Source organism: Epinephelus lanceolatus, chromosome 11 (assembly GCF_041903045.1).
Source record: "Epinephelus lanceolatus isolate andai-2023 chromosome 11, ASM4190304v1, whole genome shotgun sequence".
Classification (NCBI taxonomy): domain Eukaryota; kingdom Metazoa; phylum Chordata; class Actinopteri; order Perciformes; family Serranidae; genus Epinephelus; species Epinephelus lanceolatus.
Window position 1 is genome coordinate 32,926,052 of NC_135744.1, and position 20,654 is coordinate 32,946,705.

At 43.0% G+C, this 20,654-nt stretch overlaps 1 protein-coding gene across 3 annotated transcripts; it reads right to left on the reverse strand.

The window, feature by feature from the left end:
- Positions 1-1,575: 1,575 nt before the first annotated feature.
- mcf2b (MCF.2 cell line derived transforming sequence b) lies at positions 1,576-20,323 on the reverse strand. 3 transcript variants are annotated; one of them, XM_033610750.2, is made up of 26 exons: positions 20,133-20,323; positions 18,379-18,513; positions 18,049-18,165; positions 17,632-17,781; positions 16,236-16,360; positions 15,942-16,056; positions 15,724-15,843; positions 15,152-15,343; positions 14,506-14,697; positions 14,248-14,428; positions 13,905-13,993; positions 13,667-13,767; positions 12,501-12,567; positions 12,161-12,276; positions 11,972-12,041; positions 11,780-11,872; positions 11,494-11,586; positions 10,050-10,175; positions 9,064-9,279; positions 8,797-8,889; positions 8,592-8,670; positions 7,658-7,703; positions 4,201-4,298; positions 2,344-2,459; positions 1,914-2,026; positions 1,576-1,793 (listed from the first exon to the last, which is right to left on the reverse strand). In XM_033610750.2, the coding sequence occupies exons 1-26, from the start codon at positions 20,181-20,183 to the stop codon at positions 1,712-1,714; spliced, it is 2,976 nt and encodes a 991-aa protein (XP_033466641.1). In that variant the 5' UTR covers positions 20,184-20,323; the 3' UTR covers positions 1,576-1,711. The 3 variants fall into 3 exon arrangements, with proteins under 3 accessions (XP_033466641.1, XP_033466632.1, XP_078028672.1); XM_033610741.2 differs by having other exon boundaries at positions 4,201-4,373; XM_078172546.1 differs by lacking the exons at positions 1,576-1,793; positions 1,914-2,026; positions 2,344-2,459; positions 4,201-4,298 and adding an exon at positions 4,465-4,680.
- Positions 20,324-20,654: the final 331 nt, after the last annotated feature.

Here is a 20,654-nt window from a genome sequence, read left to right on the forward strand (position 1 = left end):
TTTGTCTCGTGTCAGTGGTAATAACAGCTGTGGCAGAGGATGAGATTAGATCTGATGGAAGAGTTGCAGAATTATCACCAATAAAAATTAACAGATGCCAAAGGAAAAATATTGGAAAAAATAATAACACATTATCACCATCAACAGCAGCAAACATAAAGAATAAATACAAAAAATTACTAACATTTGAAATATGTACAATTTATATATCAAACAAGCATTGGATTACAACAACCAGCTACGACAAGACTGTGTTAAGTACTGCAGGACTTTTCCACAGACCCAGATGGTTCATCTTGAGGACTTAAAGTTATTAATTACACCTGCACCTTTCCTGCCATGTCAACAAGGGTGTTTTCGCATATAGTCCTTTTTAAACAAACCGAACTCGGTCCTCTTAAAGTGCACTAAAAAGTGGACCAACAGAAAAGGGACTCAGTTCTTTTTGTGTTCACATTGTGGATTCATTTGAAAGAGGACTCAGTTCTCTCTCTGGTCAACTTCTGCTCTGATGGGGTCTCAGTCCTCTTTCTGTTCACACTACAGCCTATATACATTGACATAGTTTTGTTTTTACTTTGACGTGGCACTGCAGTGCGATTATGAAGCCCCTCACTTTCAGATTAACCCTTAGCGTTTCTGTGCTGTAGACTGTTGCTGTTTGATGTATTCTACATTCCACATCTGGACACGTGCAGTATCTTCCCTGGACCAAACTATTCCTTGTCCTGCATCCTTGCAAGCATTACAGGCCAACATGGTTTCGTCTGATCTAAAGGGCTGAATACAATGGGAAAGAGCAAAGTGAACCTGGAGCGCTTTGTGTTCACAAGGCACAGGTTAAGTGAACCGCACCGCAGACTTGAAGTGAACCGAATTTACACCACCCCACGAGGTGGTCTGAGTTCGGTTCTCTTCAGAGGGGTCTGAGTTCTCTTGGAGTGTTCACATATGCCCAAAAAATGCTGAGTCACAGCTCTGAGTCCGCTTAGAGGGCTGAAAAGGACCAAGTATGAAAACACTCTAAATGTCGATAGAGAGTATGCAATGACATTTTCAAAAAAAAAACAAACACAATGTCTGTTATGACCTTGACTGAATATCGCCACACTTCTTTTCTTGCCTTTTTTTCTGTCATGTGGCCATTTTCACATTCAATAACATCACATGCATACCATCTGGTGATGTAGCTGGCTGCTGTAGTAAAGAAAGAGGGCTGAAATTCCTTAAAAACGATGACACCAAGGTAAAGCTATACTCCAGAACTGACTGCTGTACAAAAAGAAGCCACAATAATTAGCTGAGCTGTTTGGCACATGAACAGTTATGATATGTTAGTAGGCATATGCATGATTTCTGTCATATTTCATAAGAAAATAGAAATGATAAAACTTGAAGTCCAACAAAAGTCCTTTCTGTACGTATGAATAAAAGTTTGATGTTTCAAAGTCCAAATAATCAACTGCGTTACTGCTGGGAAAAAAAGAGGTTCCACATATGTGCTTTGCATTGTTACAGTCTTCTGAGGTTCATCCTGTAGTTTACAGCCTTCTGAGGTGAGAGTGTCACAGTAGTTTGAAGAGTAAAATACGCGGTTGATGTGCTTCAGTCTGATGATCTGCTGAACGTCTCGGCAGAGTCAGATTCCCCGTTTTAGTCAGGAAGTTGATGGAATACGTTTGTGTCTGCTATCCTCTGTTCTGGTTGGCTCTTAGCAGGTCTCTCCCAGAATCCTGTGCAGGTCCTCAGGTAGAACACGCCCTTCTTCCCCACGGCTTATATTCCTCACCATCCTATGATTACACACACGGAAACACAGACACACAAAAAAGTGACAGCTCAGTATTTTCATCTCTAGTCTGTATTTAAAATTGTCTGTGATCAACATTTCTGAAACAAGCATATTATTTTACCACATTCCTGACATTTCCTCATGCAGCAGCTGGATGACATCACCACGGTTAAAGATGATGTCATCAGCGCTGGCCATGCTGCTCTCTACCATGACCCTGTACCTGCCCGCCACCTGGAGCAGAGAAAAGACAAGTGAAACAGGAGAAAAGTGCACAACAGTCTTAAATGTAGATAGCCCTCATCCCAGAAGTATTTTGGTTTAGTCTGCGTTTGCCCACCAAGCTGTAGATCATCGGTGTATGGTTGCCAATGCAAGAGGACCACACGTCGGGAGACAAGTCAAGCTCATGCTGTATCCTCGGTTTCAGCAACAAATAGCATTTGTTGTGGGCTGTTAGTAGCTCCAAGGCTCAGTGTTCATATACTCCGCTTGGCGTAACAAATAATTTCTCCATTACTACATATGCCATGACCCTAATAGAATCTCACCAGGGGGGCGGGCTGATCCTCCTCATCTGAGTCGGATAAGTTGGAGAGGTCTGTAGCTGCACCCCAGTCCTCCAGGCCCTCACAGATCGCCACTGAGTGGGCAGGGACAGGCCAAGCTGTGGGCGACACGACAGCTGAGACAACTATAAAGGGAAGCACTACACTTTTTAATCATTAATATTCCAAGATCTACAGTATGTGTATGCACTGGCTGTCATGACAAAGATGCTTTTTAGTTCATCCAGAATGGCTGACTGATGGTAAATTTAATCGACTGAAGCATTACGTGCATGCTACGGTGACTGAGAAAGCTGAGTTCACAGCTGCAAAATCTGTCTTTTGACATGACAGTGACGTAGTTAGAGGAAGGAAGAACTACAGGCTGTTTCAGCTTGGACTAGGCATTCCCTAGACTCCGCTCAAAAACAGAATTTCCTTGCTTTCTTTGCTTGTTTCCAAAGGCAAAAATGGCATTCAGTAATATGACTGCAGTGGATTTTATGGATGAGGATATATTATACAATGTCTTAGCTGGCTCAGATATTCAGCTGTATTTATTTGAGCCACAGTATATGACTGAAGGCCGGTGGGGATCCTCCAGAATTTGAGCTGCAGAGAGCAAACACACACTGACAGTCCCTTTGCTCAAATTGCCCTCTGATGCCAACAGAAACTGAATCATTATGCTGCAATGAATCTCACTGTGAGCAGTTTTTGTTTGATGCTGTTGCCAATGCCAACCCTGACAAAGCCTGTGCATTATATTACTTTGCATGAAAGTTTTACTCCTCAATTTGACAGAGGTGTGCTGGAGACCTTCTTCAGGATCCTGAGGATAAACTGGAAAAGACCAGCAGGGCCAAGAGAGCAGACGACTACTGAGTATTTTCATCACCTAACACTATTATAAGCTGTTATGTTGAGCTGCCTCTTAGCAAAACTGCTCCTAGTAATTTAAGTTGAGCTTTTATTGTGAAAAATAAGTTAAGTGGTAATGGACTGCCATGGGCAATGTAAAAAAATGAGCATAGCGTTAGTTCAGGCAGGACACCATGTCAAGCTCAGCTCTACATCAGCTGATCTCAAGCAGCCCAATCAACTGATGGAGCAGCTGATTGATGAAGGGGAGTCAGTTGATAGATCACATGATTCCTTTCTATGCAACCAAATCTCATTCAGGGCGCCCTATTTAAACTGCTCTGGCCTGCCTACTGTTGCTGCTTCCTCTGCAAGCCGCTTTGCAACCTGCCCCCACCCCAGCTCCTCCTTTTCATGCTGTGTCTGACTTATCAATGTCATTTCTGTTTGTCATCGATGCTGCTCTGTTCTGTTCCCAGGGGGTCTTTGCTGCTGCTCTCTCTGCCTTAGGCTTTCTATGTAGGCACATGGAAGGGCAGGGAGGTGTGCTCTCTCTGCCTCAGGCTTTGCTCGTTCGCACATGGAAGGGCAGAGAGGTGTGCTCTATCTGCCTTAGGCTTTCCATGTAGGCGTGTGAAAGAGGTTTTCTGCGTAAGCGCATGGAAAGGCAGAGAGGCCCCAGAACAGAACCATACCGCCAAATATAAAACTGCAAATGGAAATAAAGTTTTCTTTGATGAAAACTCAGCTTTCTCTGTCAGTACAGCACACACTGAGGAATTTATTGCTTCAGTTGACTACATTTATGATCAATGCTGATTGGACATCCACATAAAAGGTGGCAAATTTTCCCTTCAATATCTGGCCAACGAAAGACCCATACAAAACCAAGAGGTTTTCATTAATTTCTCAAACATTAAGTCATAAGAAAAAACAATTTCTTTCAAGACATGAGTACTGTGTGTTCTACTTTGTGTGTAGTCAGTCTCAGCGACTCACTGCGTCGAGGTGAGTGAACCACAGGATCTGAGTGGGCGGGGCTGGTGTGTATGGACTCCTCCCCCCGGTATCTGTTGGAGTGGCTTGTTGCCGAGGAACTGTTAGGAACAGGGAGACACGCTGAGCAGCCTCCCACCGACGCTCCACCCCACGACACACACATCTCTGATGCACTAAAACCACATCGCCATGGGAACAAGACACGACCACAACGAACAAAAACAAAAAAACAACAACAACAACATCCACGGTGTCACAAAACGAGCTCATCCACATTCTGTTAATCAATACAGCATTCCGTCAAGTTCACAACCACATGTATTTCAGCGTCTGATTTCAAAGGATGTTTGAGTTTGGAACACAAATATCAATTATATCAGAGATCGCTGAAATATATGGAAATATTATTTGTAGTACACAGTATTCTGCACACATACCAGGCCTTGATTAAATAGCATTTGCAAATAATCCACAGTGTGGCTTTAAGTAGTAGATGGGTGGAGAAAAGAAAATTAAGATAGTCATAGGAATTTATTTGGAAGTCACTTTGTCTTAACACATTAAAGCTTACCCATCTGCTGGATAAAGTAAAAACACTTAAATTACTTACAAATGCAATGTGACCACACCAAAATCATGTACACAAATCATTAAAAAAGTGAGAAACACCCACAGTATCTCATCATCCATATGCTGGAGTGATTAAAAAACCCAACGAGACAGTCTCTGAATAGGATTTTCCCATGCTATTTCCCATTCTTTGACAACTGCACTCTAAGTCTTTATGAGTGTATTTACGGTAACACTTTACTTGAAGGTATCTACATAAGGGTGACATGACACTGTCATAACTATGACATGACACGGTCATAAATATTATGCACGTCATAAACGTTTATGACTGCTGTCATTAAGTGTCATTGTTTTTGTAATGACAAGTTGACATTGTTTGGGTTGTCTTGATTATGACAACTTGACATTAATCAAAGTGACATTACCAGAAGTTGTCTTTGTCATGACAAGTTGACATTAAATTTGTTTGGGATGTCCTTATTATGACAACTTGACATTAACCAGGATGACATTACCAGAAGATGTCTTTGTCATAACAACTTGACATTAACAAGAAATGGTAATGTCACTTTGATTAATGTCAAGTTGTCATAATGAAGACAACCCAAACAATGTCAACTTGTCATTACAAAAACTGAATGACACTTAATGACAGCAGTCATAAATGTTTATGGCATGTACATAATGTTTATGACAAGTTCATGACAGTGTCATGTCATAGTTATGACAGTGTCATGTCACCCTTATGTAGATACCTTTGAGTAAAGTGTTACCATATTTACTTTAAGGATAAGTGTGGCATTATTTTCTACTGTCAACAAACTCGTCAACGAAAAGACCAAAACCAAAAATGTGTTGGTCCTTCTCTCAGTGCTTTATGACTTCCCTAGCCCCAAGCCCATTGGGCCTAGTCTGGGAACCAGATGAATCTCTGAGCAATAGTTTTATTTTTCTAGTCCCCGTCCCATTCAGATTTCAGCAAACCAGGTCCTGGTCAAGTCAAACACATTTGCTTATCTAATATGATGCATGTTTGATGTGATTACTGATGACTTGCAGAGCCTTACGCTTTACACAAAATATGTAATGATGTCATTTTTGGCTCATGCACCCCCACAACAGGGACATGACAGTGAGCACATACATAGCTTAGTAAAGAGGAGCACCTATCAGGCATTGTGATAAAAAAATGTCAACACTGGTGCACAGATACATTGATGCTACACCCACCACAGCTCATCTCTGCACACTGTAGTCTATTTACATTTGTCTGTCACCGTTAGTGCTATACATCACATGATTGGTTGCAGGGCTCTCCAATTGCATCCAGAGGCACTGTGATTTACAGCCGTTTATAACACCCCTTTGGAAATTGAAAAGGGAAATGAGAGGTTCCAGATGAACTCACATTTGCATCGCCAGACTACATTTATCCCTACTGTAATATAAATCTTTAAAATGGGTCACAAATATACATTTATCTTTTTTAAAAACGGCTCAGTAATTTCAGCTGGGATTCTGCACTCAGAGAAAAAAACCCTTTGGGCTGTTTGTATTTCTTTGAATCAATCACAGTCATCTTGGGCAGCGCTATGGTGGCCGATGACAGGCTAATATCCACAGTCTACATCCAGTGAGCCAGACCAATAAGCTTTGTCAGACTTTGGACACACAAACAATACTTGTTAGGGGCACCAGCTGATTGTTGGTTTTGATCTTTTCATGGAATTTGTTGAAAAAGAAAAAAAAAACTATGATCTTAAAATATTTGACCCCCCAAAAAACTTTGTGCCAATGTTAATCATTTTCCTGCAAATGAGTCATTAGCAAGTTGTGTTGTTGAGGTTTCGAAGACCCAACCATTCATCACATTTACAACATGCTAGCATGCTATCAGAAAACAAAACACTGGTATCTCCTACAAAAACTCCACAGACACACTCATCTCCAGCAACACTCTTTAAAGTTTCATGTTTGACACTATCCTAGAGAACCAACGACTGACAAACACCTGAGTAACAACTGTAAGCTCTTGGAAAACCTCAAACAATTTTCTCTGACCTACAATTTGGCAGCTGTTTCTTTAAAGGCATACTGTGCAAGGATGCCTGTTACTGTTTGTGAGCACGCTCTCCAGCAAAACTGAAAGTAAAAGCCAACCCCAGATTCACTCTCATTTGGCATTTCGCCTCACTACATTTGTGGGTTTTTTTGGCACTGTGTCACCTGGATTCCTGCTGTTTACAGTCTGGTACCTGACTTTTTGTAAAGCCTTGACTCCACCTGAGCACCTATAAACATCCCCAGCACAGAAAATCATAAGAAAATACAGACAGAGGGCAGAGTCTCTGTCGAAAAATACACACACTTCTAGTGGGTCATGAGTGATGGTTGAGAGGGATTGCTGTAGTATGAGTGGAAAAATCCTGCACAGTATATCTTTAAGAAACATCTATCATGTACACATTTGCAGTATTTTCAGTGTATACGGCTCTCCATGGTGCTGAAATTGTGCAGCGTGGCATTTCAGCACCATGGACAGTGTTAAAGCCATCTGTAGGACTTGGCAGTGAAGTCACGAAAACTGGGTTCTCAAGGGTAATGACAAAGACGTGGATACACCACGTACACACACACTGCACACGAACATACTCATTCAGCAACCATTGTTGATAAAAACAAGATATTGGCATGTGGGTGAAACTGAGTGGGTCTTTCAGGATTTTTGCTATTATTACCACTATAAGTGAAAGACCGTTTCCTTCAAGTATCAAGTTTTAATCAATTTCTGGTTAAAAGTGAGCTGTCCCATTCCACCACCACACATCAGGAGGTCATGAACGGGCACAGAGGATGACAGGGAGGTCATGCAGAGAGAAATTACCTGTCAGAGAGGGGGTTGTCTGAAAGTGTAAGATAAGGCGCCTCATCTGAGAAAACAAGAAGGGACGAAGGACAAAGACATATTACATATGGGGGAGTGAATCATCCCAACATCAATTTGGATTCCACCCCAAGACCTTCACGAGAACTCAAACATCTGATATTCCTATGGAAATTACCTTTAAACTTAGCAGAACAGTAAAGAGCTGACAATGACAGAAAGGTAAAGGTAAAGTTCCACTGATTGTCACACACCTGAGTGTGTGAAATTTGTTCTCCGCATTTGACCCATCCCCTGAGGGAGCGGTGAGCAGCAGCGGTGCTGCGCTCGGGAATCATGTGGTGATCTAACCCCCCAATTCCAACCCCTGATGCTGAGTGCCAAGCAGGGAGGCAATGGGTCCCATTTTTATAGTCTTTGGTATGACCCGGCCGGGGATCGAACCCACGACCTCCCAGTCTCAGGGCGGACACTCTACCACAAGGCCACTGAGCTGAAGTTACATGATATAGCTGCAGTTCTATATCGCTTCTTCTCATAGACATATCAGAGCTAAACTCAAGTTAAACAAAATAAAATCAGGCTCTTCAAAGAAAGTAGTGTACATATACAGCAGGGCTGCACAATATATGTAAGTTGAAATAGACTATCAGTAGAAAACTGCACTTTAAAATGTAACTGTTACTCTTTTTAGGTGCCTTTTGTGTTTAGTTCAAGTTCAATTTGTCCAATAGAAGAATGTAAGTAAACTGTTTTACTTTAGCAGTATACTGAAAGCAGCAGAAAGGCAGAATTGAGTACTCTTCAATATCTGCTTATGGCAAGTATTATCGTTATTACGATACTTAACAGTGCTAGTGCACACTATATATTTCCCTCATATCGTGCAGCACTAATGTAGAGGCGGCAAATGAATTATAGCAGTAATAGAAACCTTGACGCATCTTCTGCTGGTTGGTGAGAATTTTTCGAAGCTCTGTCAGCCAGGCAACTTTGATCTCAAGAGTGGGAGCCTAGACACACACACACACACACACACACACACACACACACAGAGAGACCATAACACAAAAAAGGTTTGATTCAATGACCTAAAGGTACATGACACATAAAATACTAAAAGAAGAGATAGAAAATACCTGAACTATGTACACCACTTCTCTGCCACTGTACCAGATTTCAAATTTCTTCACATCTCCTTTCACATTTTCTGTGATTCCCACTGCACTCATCTACAGGAAGAGAGAAGACATTACATTTCCCTATTACCTCGACACTGTTACAGTATTTTTATTAGAACCAATAATATGCAATAAAAACATAAAGGAAGGATTCATTTTAAGGCTGCTGAGTTGGACTGCATTAGGTGGAGCTAATAAAATGAGTGCATTATATTGAATTGTTACTCTGAGGCAGGATTTGAAGCTGTAGAAGGGTGTCCTGTCGTGAGCGTCGTCGTCCCTGCGCTTGCAGAAGAGCAGGGCGAGGTCATAGAGGAAGAGGTGTCTCTGCATGGGTTTGAACCTGGCCAGCTCCTTCATGCGCACCGCTGCCCTCTTATGGCTGATCCACACGCTGAAGCTGCCCTGCAACACCACTCGGCCCAGCTGGCTGAGGTCGCCCTGAGATGGACATATGGACAGATGGACAGATGGACAGACGGACAGACGGACCGACAGGTGGACAGAGAAGAAAGGAACAGAGATGAACTGCACCAACAAGTGAGAGATTCACTGCTTTATAGTAACGTTTGAGATACACAAAGTAGTTCCACACATTGTATGGACTAAGATGATACTTAAGTGTACGAGCAATTATACAGATTTGCAACAAAATAAGCTTTTTTTTTTTCTTTTTTATTTTGTGATACACCTTGTGAATTTGGATATGTTTATGTACAGGAGTTGTACAAACACTTTATATACAATTTTATTATTATTATTTTTTTAAAAGACAGAAAAAACAGAGGTCATACTGGCTCAGAAGAAGAATTGAAAGGAGTGACACAGTAATATTTTAACTTTTGCTGCTGATAAATTCATCATGGTAAATAGTAGAAATATTATTGTCTTATAATTTTCTATTTTCTGATCAGAGTAAACCATAAAATTCCTAACTGAATGATGTTTTAATGAATCAGTGTCAGCACAATGAATACTAAACACAACCAGATAATTGCTGGTAATTGTTTCCACAAACATCAAACTTTTTAGTCTAATTTAATGGTTCATTTAATTAATGCCTGAGGTAATAGAGAGTGGGAGTCAGTGGGAAATATGATGATGCATAGTATGCAAGTATTGGACCATTTTATATTAAGATATAATTATGTGTCATACATCTGGCATCCACTGTCCACTCTGTTGTATCTATTGGTTTGACTGGTTGGTACCTGATATCCAGTGATGGCTATCTGATGCATGGAGTCATTGACAGACTTGAGCAGCTCCAGCATGGAGTGCAGAGCCTCCTGGAGTTCACAGCGGTAATGTTCCTCTGTACAGTGTTTCAGTAGCTCCTGAACAGAGACAGAGACACAGGCAGACAGGTCAGTGCTTTTCAGTTTATCTAATCTAGTCAGTCTCCATGAACGTCTGCTTACACAAATTAGTTTTGTCTGGGGGATTGGCCTTCATGTTGTCAATTTGTCTTTGTGTCTGTTTAAAATGTCTACCTGTGTCCTCATAAGTGTGGGCACTTTGCTGGAAGTATAACTGTCTTGATTGCTTGGCTCTTTTAACCATCATCTCTTTGTCCATTCATCAGTCTGAATGTTTTTTTCTGAACAAAAACCTATTACAGTGCAGACTGACCTGACCATGATCACGTGAATCTGTGGAAGGCAAGGTCAGCTGGTAGTCAGTCCACTGATTAGATCCAGAGTGAAATATCTCAGCAACTGTTAAATGGATTGCCACGACATTTGCTTCAGACATTCATGTCTCCCTAATTTTGGTTTCCTCTAGTGCCACCATCGGGTCAAATGCCAAATTAATATTTTCATATGGCGGGGTTTTATTTGGTTCAATTTATAGGGGCTTTACTGACATGGGAAACGTGTTTACATCGCCAAAGCAAGTGTGAAATAAAAACAAAAACTGTATGCACAGTGGGTAAAGATCTACTAGAATCTGGTTTATATAAATGTCACTCCTGACGGGTACACCTCAGATACACCCACCATACAAGAGAAAACATACCTCAAAGCCTGTTTCACAACATTTCAAGGAAACGTGTCGCTCAGCCTAGAAACTGTAGCAAAACAGTGCACCCCGTTTTGACACTTAACGTGCCCCAGACCTTTGACATGCAAATGAACTTCGCAGCAAAGATGCAGAGTTTGACTGGAGACATACTTGCTTTTTTATCCACATGGATGCGCAGACAACCGGCTGCATCGTGACCAGAATTGCTCCCAAACTTGCTCCCAAACTTGCTAATGTACTACTTGAGGGCACACCAGAGAAGTCAGACCATACAGAACTTCCAGATGAAGTGCACAACTATGGTTACAAATGGACGCAGAATACGCGAGGCAGCCATCATGCACACATGACTGGGTAACTAAAACCAAGTACATCTCTGTCTTAAGTGTGCCACATCTCTGCTTACTCTCAACATGACTAATACTACTTTTCAAGAGTCACTGAGTCACTCTGCTTGACACAATTTTGCTTTCATACAGCAAAATCTTATCATTCTGCAAAAAAAGACTGAAATGATGCACATCTCAAAACAATTGGCCTTTATGATAACACCTAATAACAAAATCTTTTAAACATGCATTTCTGCAGGACTCTATCACTAACTGACTCAGATGCTCAGATGTACAGAACCTTGAGTAGCAGCTGGTACTTGGTGAGGCGCTGGACTGGTTTCAGGAGGTAAGAGTCCAGACCCAGCTTGTGGTCCAGCTTCTTCTGGCACTCCTGCGGAGAGAGAGAGAGATTTTGCTGTAATACACAGAGCATGATTGGAAAACATGAATTTGTTCAAAATATAGGAAACACAACAACTTTACATGCAAACATCTCAAGATAATGCTTTCTATCAACACTCATCCAAATGACCATCAATATGAGACAATGAGTGGATCAAATTAAATATCCAGTATGTAACTACCTGAAAAAAGGGCGACTCAGAGCACTGTCTCCATAGCAACTCAGATCGAGGCTTGTTTTGGCAGTAACGCTCGTACACCTGGAACTTCTCTTTCTGCTCACACACACATACACACACACAAATGTACAATTAGATACATTATGCTGTATCACTTCACATGAAGTTCCAGTGTTTCTCCTCATGTTCCCTCACCCGCTTCAGGAAGCAAGCCCCCACCCGCTCTGGCGTCTCCAGGCAACCCTGCAGATCCTGGAGAAAGATCCTGAGTGGAGAATCCAAGAGGAAAATGAACGGAAATTGGATTGAAAAGAGAGGAGGGGACAACTCAGTGACAGCTTGTGTATGTGTGTGTGTGTGTGTGTGTGTGTGTGTGTGTCTTGCCTGCTGTGAAACTGGTAAATCTCTGGCATGTTGCCAAACAGAACGTCCTTCTGGCTACGTAGAGCTGAAGGAAGAAGATTAGACATGGATGGGTCCTCCATTTCTGCCCTGTAGCCCTGATAAGAGGAGAGGACAAAGGAGATGACAACAGTAGTAATAATAAAAAAAAGGACAGGAGGACTTGATAGGAAACAGGAAGTACAAAATAACAAAAAGTGTTTATACAACAATGCGGATTCAAATTCAGCCAAGTAGCCTATATATGTATATATTCTTCTTCATACCCTCCATTGCTCTGCACTTTAAATTACTCAACAAAAGGAAAGAAAAAGCAACTTACCAGAAGGACAGAGAGCAGCTCGTCCACATAGATCCTCTCTGTAGCTATGAGTTCCTTCATAATATGACTAGAAAGTGTAAGAATGAGAGAAAAATAGAGAAAAACTCAATGCAAATCAAAACAAAAGTCTTAATGCTGCTGTGCAAACTCTGACCTTGGCACAAAAAGTTAAGAGAGGCTCATGTATGGGTCACACCAGCCTGTTCTCATCTCCAGGTCATCAAATACCCACACTTACTAACGCCCTCGGATTGTGATATCAACCCTGGAAGATCCCTTTAATGTCTTTATGCACCAGGCTTTTCAGGAAACTCCCATGGTAACCCATCACAGCAATACTTGACACTGTGACATAGTACTGTGGTTTCCAACTGGTTCAGCCACGGGGTACAGATTCCTCCTCAGTCATTAGTTCAATGTCCACACAGTTAAATACATTCAGCGTCACACTTGTGTTTGGCCATGTCATCGAAGTAGTTTGCTGTCTCTGTCAAGTAGGTGTCTGGTACTCTGGTAGTCTCACTGTACAGCAGGAAATGGCACTTCAGAATAAAAGCTCTGTGCCAGAAATTCACTGTACTTTAAAATTAAGTGTGTTTTCCACAAACGACACATCTGCAAGTCACTTGCAGTCCATTCAGAATGGACCAATGACCCACTTTTGGACCGCAACTCACTACTGACGTAGTATAAGGAGGAAGAAAGTCTGTGAAGGGCAGGAGGATGGGTCAAACAAAAGTATGACTTTCAGCCAGGAGATCACAGTTTGTGTCCCGTGTGAAACCAAAAGTCCATATTGTTTTATCGTAGTGCTACATAATTGACACACAGTTGTAGCACACTGACATTCACGCGACGTAGTGAACATTTTCTAAACCTAACAGAGTAGTTTGGTTGCCTAAAACCTAACTTTGAGCATTTCACAACATCAACCACATGTTACGCTGTGTTTCAGCTGTGTGTCACATACGCTACAGGATGCCCTGTGCGTCGCTATGAGACGCTGGGGGCGTAACTAAGCGTCTATATTTGACAACCTGGAAATGTCAGTGTTTTTGTAACAAACACACATGCACACACAGCTTAATACACAAACAGTGCAAGGTTAGAGTCCCAGGTCAAGCTCAAGCAGAAGGATCATGTGTGAGAGGTGAAACATTGCGTACCGTGTGACCTGCTCTGGATTGTCTTCTGCCTCTGAGTCTGTTTCAGTGGTGGAGCCGTACAGACAGCCACGGTTGCCCTGGAAATCATGCATTACCTCGATCTGACAAAACACACATGAAACAAGTATCTCAGCTTGGGGCCTTGGACAGCTTTGTAAGACAAGTTCTGGCATATTTTAAATCAGCGACATTATGTTGCCAACATTTGTTCATTAACACTACATGCATACACACACACCTTGCGCTGGCTGTTGTTCCTCCTCGCCGCTCTCTTGCCAGGAAGCAGGTCGAAGGAGAACTTGGAGTTCAGAACGTTAAAGTCTACACCTGTGGAGAGAATCACACAAATATGACTGCTGATGACGGTGCCCTAGGCAGCCACATGAGATATACAAGAGGAAAGAAAAATGTTATTAAATGTCCAATGTCGTGAGAAGGGAGTACTAGTGAAAGGAGAAGTCAGAGTTGTGCTTGTGAGGAGTGGAGTTCAGATGAATGTATCATAAAAATATCCAGACAGTGCACAGAAATATGTGTCAGAAAATATGGGCTGAGATATGGGGCAGTCGGAGGGGTCGTACCATGTTTGGGAGAGAAGAGAGGTGACTTGCAGTGCTGTGCACTCTGGTCAGGTTCAGGCCTGGGGGCCACCAGCTGAATCGGTCTGACCTGTACATCGGCCAGCTTCCTCAGACACTGCTCTCTGTTCTTGATCATAGACTGCACCGAGTTCAGCTTCTCTGTTACCATGGATATTTGGGACTAGAAGGAAAGAAAGTAAAAGCTGAGGTGAACTGCTGATCATCTCTTTGAGTTTGTGTTCAGTAGTGGTGCGTTACCTGCAGCTGTGGGGTGAGTATGGCTTCAAACTCCAGGCTCACAATGTCCTGGCTGTTTTTTAGTGCGGACGGCGCCCTCTCCTGGTGGCAGCTCAGGTACTGCAGCGCCTCCTGAGCTCCCTCTCTGGTTTGGAACTTGTCCACCATTTGACTCGCCAGGAGATAGGCGCCCTCATCACACCACCTTAGGGCCTTTGCACACACACAAAGATACACAAGGAAACACAAGGTTTAAGGCACATTATATATATTTTAATTAGATCAAAAGAAAGAAAAAAGATTCACGTGATAAGATTTAACAATTGTACTTTTTAAGATTTTTTTTCCACCTCTGTCAAATGTGAAACAAAACAATAGCTGTCTTTCAGTAGCACAAATCTAAGATGGAGGACTGATGGATATACATTTTTTGGCGATGCCCCCATTTGTTTTGTAATATTCTTATATCAAAACAAACATACAGCTGACACTATTTGTGCATTGTACTGAAACCTGCATGGAAAATATAGAAAGTAGCAGAGCATGCACAGGCAAAAAGGTGAAGTGAAACACAAACACACAATTTAATTCAATGTTGTTTTTAAGTGCAATAATTCTGCTTTCTGTGCATAAGCTATGACTATATGTTTCATGTTAGCATTTTTACATCTTCAAGGCGAAGCAGCAGGTCTCGTGCTCGGGCAAGCGAGGCCCGCTTGGCGCGTGTGGCATTGGTGATGACGTCGCAGTAATGTCGCAGCTCGTTGCAGCGTTGGACGATGAGCGCCAGGGCGTAATGGTGGTTGGCAGCCAACTGGTGGCCGTGCAGGATCACCACCTGTGCTCGAGCCATCTCCTCCTGATTCACAAACACACACATGATGGTGTAAACTGATTTGGGTTTCATTTCCCCCACACATCCAAAGGGTGTTGTTTCCTGATGCAAGAAAACAATTACGGTGTGCAGAGCCTTAAACACTGTGTGCCATTGGACTTCATAAGTACGAGCTGATCACAACATTACAACTGCTCTAGCACTGTAGACAGACCCACAGCTTCCACAGTTACTCGCAGTGACAGAAGGTGGAACAAGGAGCATGCATGCATTGGTGAAAAATAATCCCAAACAACCCGTAATGTGCTTTTCTCAGAAACTGAAAAAAAAAAGAGAAAGAGGAAGGACATGGTCTCTTCCTTCACACCACATCTCAAACTGTAATTGTTGTTTGACTTTGTGACCTGAGCGCGTGCGTCCAGTATCTCCAGGTCCTTCAATAACTGTTCTGTCTGAACCACTGTGGTCCCCACAGGCGCAATGACCATCTCCTGCTCAGTGATCCTCTTCAGCACCTCCTCCATCTACACAAACACACACACACACACACACACAGACAGTTAATCATCACAGCGGTGTAACATATAGTCAGGGCTCATATAACAGACACCAATCATCGCACCTGCTGGAAACTCATTTCATAGTGCAGCAGCTGGTGGTACTGCTGCAGCTTCAGGTGGTGTTTCTCAAAGAAGCCGTCAAACGCCTCCTCCATGTCTCTGAGCTGAGCCAGGAGCCTGAAACACACAGACGTTCACACAAGCTGCCTGCTGAGATAAAGGTTTAATAACATGTAAGCACCAAACTGAGAATATGTCTACTAAATCCTCTTGTCCATCCATCCTCCTAAACAAAACAACATCTGCTATTAAACTGAACTCTCATGCTGTGCTTCTCTCGTTCACTGATGCTGTACCTCTGAACAGTGTCCATGTCTGATTTTAGGTCCCTCTCCTCCTCTACGTCTCTCTTAGAGGCCTTAACAGTCTCCAGGTTGGACAGCAGCAGCCGTCCTTCTTTCAGGACGCCCCGTATATCATCCTGACATGACAACAAAAGACAAATGAAATCTAGAAAAAAAAAAGAATTACCACCTCATGATTATATGCCTTCATGAACCAGTGACATTGTGGTTACAGTTTGCATCCATGTCTGACCAGACTCATATGTAGCCATGACAGTAGACAGTGCTTTAAATATGGATGTTGCTGCAAGAAGCACATCAAATTTTAAAACGTGGATGCTTCACATACATCTTCAACCCAAGAGCAAAGAAGATATATACAATCATCACACTGGGGGCGGCTGTGAGTCAGAGGGTCATCCACCAATCAGAAGATCGGTGCTTTAATCCCCAGCTCCTCCAGTCTGCATGTCAAAGTAACCTTGGGCAAGATACTGAACCCCAAATCGCTCCCAATGGCTGTTTCATCGGTGTGAGTACGTGTGCTTGGTTACTGAGTACCAGGGGGCACCATCTATGGTAGCCTCGGCCGCCAGTGTGTGAATGTTTGTGTGAATGGGTGAATGTGACGCAGTGTAAAAGCGCTTTGAGTGGTCTGAAGACTAGAAAAGCACTCAAGAGCAGCCCATTTACAGTTTCAAGGTGGACACCCAAGACTAGCGTCACCAACTCAGTATCCGACCAAATGTCTTAACGCGTTGAATAATGGCCACAAAAGTGCTTTTGCAAAACATGATGATGTCACAGCAAAGCTGACCTTTGACTTTTTGAATATAAACTGTCATCATTTCATCCTATTAGAGATTTGTGTCAAATTTTGTCACAATCAGCATATGAATTCTTGAGTTATGGTCAAAAACATGTTTTTGAGGTCACAGTGGCCTTGACCTTTGACCACCAAAATCGAATCAGTTCATCATCAAATTCAAGTTGACTTTTGTGCCAGATTTGAAGAAATTCCCTCAATGCGTTCTTGACATATCACGTTCAGGATAATCAGATCAATGCAAGGTCACAGTGACCTTGACCTCTGACCTTTAACCACTAAAATCTAATCAGTTCATCCTTAAGTCCAAGCCAACGTTTGTGCCAAATATGAAGAAATTTCCTCATGTGTGGTGTTCTTGTGATTTTGCGTTCAAAAGAGTAAGACAAACAAGGGTCACAGTGACCTTGACTATGACCACCAAAATCTAATTAGATCATTGCATCATTGAGTCAAAGTGAATGTTTCTGCCACATTTGAAGTAATTCTCTTGAGGCATAAAAAACAGAGAACTCAAATACAAAAGCTGCCAGACACAGAGACAGAGAGTGACAGAGGAAAGGGAGAAGAGACGGTGTCAACCTTCATCTGTCGGTATCGGTGTGTGTGTGAGTGCAGCAGGAACTCGATGGCATTAGCTTCGTCTGGAAGCTCAGTTTCAGATAGCTCTGATCCGAAGCCCTGCAGCAGCTGGGCGATCTCCTTCACTGTCACTGCAAAGGTCTCAATGGCCTGAAGACACACACACACACACACACACAAAGACACACAAGCTGTTACTGATCGTTTTTAATTCACATGGTTTATCAAATTATGTAGTTTTAGCCAAACAATAAATAAAGAGAACAAAAACATGGCCAGTAAAAAGGGTTCGCTTCTTGTGTGGTTTTATTTTCAGTTGCAAAGACCTTTAGGAAGTGTGCAGCCTGTGCAATCGAAGCTTTAATCTCTATAGCTGTAACTTGCCATGCTCTGGGGGATAGCATCAGAGGTGCATACCGTGCGGAGGACGATCCAGTCACTTTGGCAGTACTCCACTTTCGCAGTGAAGTCTGATGTCAGGTGGTTTTCATCGATGTAGCGCAGCAGGTCACCAACTGAACGCAGCATCACCACCTAGAAACACAGCGCCACAGGGCATCCAATAAAACGACATCATGTTTCAACTTGTTTGTTGGCAGTGTGTAGTTAGTGAGCAGCAGAAAAGGACATCTACTGTTTATCAGATGGACAAGAAGATTGTGTGTAGTGCGGAGCAGATACAGGACTGTGCTGCATCAGATTAATAGTCTCCCACTCCTCAGTGCTCAGCTTTTAACCTCTTCTCACCGGCATCTTTAACAGGAAGTCATCCTGGCTGAAGCGGAAGCCCAGGTCAGTGCTTGAAGACGGACTCGGGGCAGAGCTTAACAAGCCAGAGGGGCGGAGCACCAAGACCAAATGTAGATTTCCTGGAAATGAGGTCTGAAAGAGGAAAGAGTGTAATATGTTATTCATTAACTCAGCTTCATAGTATTTTTATTAATTAAACACAACTAAAGTGTGGACTGGAAGAGGGGACAAAGGATGAGAGGAGAGTAGTGGTATCAAAAATGCATAAAGTCACAACTGTAAATCAATCTTCAACCGCACGGCTCTGACTGCTCAGGATTTACTGAAGACCTAATTGTGATATACCATGAATTATTTATGTCAGCCTGGCAATGTGGTAAACTGGCTACTGTGAATTTATCCTCCGTTGCATCCCCCAGATGAGGCCAGGGGAGCACAGGATGAGAGGAGTCGGACATCAGTCTTAAGTGTTGACAGCTGAATGTTGTCAGTCGTGCAGTGTAGCTACGCTCAACACAGCATCAGCACCTCTCTGTGTCAATCTGGGAGGTCTATCTGTGTCTACAGCGCTTCAGCAGCTCTGACAGTCAGCTCCTCCGCCTGACGCTGCTGCCTCATCACTCTTCTTCATGAAGATCAACGTGCCCTCACTTTACCTTCACTCTGTAAACACAGAGCTGCTGTCATTATTATGTTCGTCATTATGTGCAGTGAAGAGCAAAGCACTAATCAAGTGATCTGGTGGTCACTTTCTCCGCACCTGCTGTCCAACCCATACATTCTCTACAGTGTTTGCTCATATCCAGTGGCTTCAGGCATTATTAACCATGAGGAAGACTTTTACACTTCATATAAGCCTCTGTATGTGTTGTTGCTATTCATATACTGCTTTCACATTCCTCTCAGCTATAATGCACACAGTGTGATCTCACCAAACAAACAAAAGGCTCAGAACAGAGATCTTTTCCACTGTTTTCTAAGACTGGTGACTTTATTATCCAAACACACCACCAGGCGACAGGTATTTTAGCACAGATGGGCTTGTTCTCTGGCAGTGACAAACAGCTCTCTGTCTTAAGGTGTGCTGTAATCATCACAACTAGTGATTTGAACCACAGGCTGCTGACCTGAGTGCAAATAAACACAGCCTTCTCTCCCATGCACCTACCTTCCTACAGCCTTAACACCCAAGTAAACAGTCATCCAAGTGTCAGTACAATCCTGGATATGTACTCATACAGCAGCCATGATGGATGTTATTGTATGATTGCAGAATTGTCAGAAGATCTGCATTCCACAGTTGCATTTAGGGTCTGTGGGCATCAAGTATTTCACACATATTCCCAAATCTGTTACATAAAAGCTGCATAACTTGAACACACTCCACAGCTCCAGTCTGCAGAGCCGAAGCTGGTATCTGTTCTGGACCTGCAGTTGCAGTTCAAACACACACACAGAGGCACACATACACACACACACCAAACAAAACCCGTTTGTCATTGGCCTGTCCTGGTTCTCTACACACTCTTAACATTGAACAGCCGACTGAATCTTACCAGTCTCTGCACCGAGAGGCATGTTAAAATATGTGATGCAGTTTGCACTGTGCTAAGAGCATATCCCAACCTGTGTCGCAGTACTGAACTGTCTTTAAGAGAGACTCCTCTAGCTCTCTGCTCCTCTCACTCTGCTGCAGTATCCTCGCCGCCCCGTTTGAAGCCTCCCACTCCCCACATCCCGGCGGAGCTTACCGCGGCCCGGCGCAGACGGGGGAACCCCCGCAGCGGGTTGGACTCGGCCATGGCTTTCGGCGCTTCCCTGCTCTCCCCTGTTCTCCCCGAGCCCGGGAAGTCTGCAGCGGGACGTGTTGTCGGGAGCGAGCAGCCGCAGCGATGGCACGGTAACCTACACTGCAGTGTCCGGGCGGGCCGAGCAGCGCGCTGAGTGCGCACCTCAGCAGACGCACTCCTGCTGGAGACCAGGATGGTGGGGTGTGTTTCACCTACCTGACGTCAAAGCCAAAATAAGTTTGGTCGGCCCGCAGCAGCTCTGCACAAATGTCCATATTATTATATGTGAAAATTCAACACTACTATAATTAAATGCGATTTTTCATCTTATTAATATTCATTAGGGAGAATTACTCCCCTGCCTCACCCTGCTGTAAGACTATGCAAAATATGCTGTCTTCATGTTTCTGAACTTATGTTTGATTACTAAACAGCGAAACACTCATTATCTCATCTCATCTGATGAGCTGGTAGGAAATACAG

Coding starts and splice junctions, on each gene's coding strand:
- mcf2b (XM_033610741.2), bottom strand. CDS start 20,183: ATGGCCGAGTCCAACCCGCTGCGGGGGTTCCCCCGTCTGCGCCGGGCC. Junction 14,698..15,151: donor TGCTGCTTCGCCTTGAAGAT/GTAAAAATGCTA, acceptor GTGTGTGCAAAG/GCCCTAAGGTGGTGTGATGA. Junction 12,568..13,666: donor AATCCAGAGCAGGTCACACG/GTACGCAATGTT, acceptor TACACTTTCTAG/TCATATTATGAAGGAACTCA.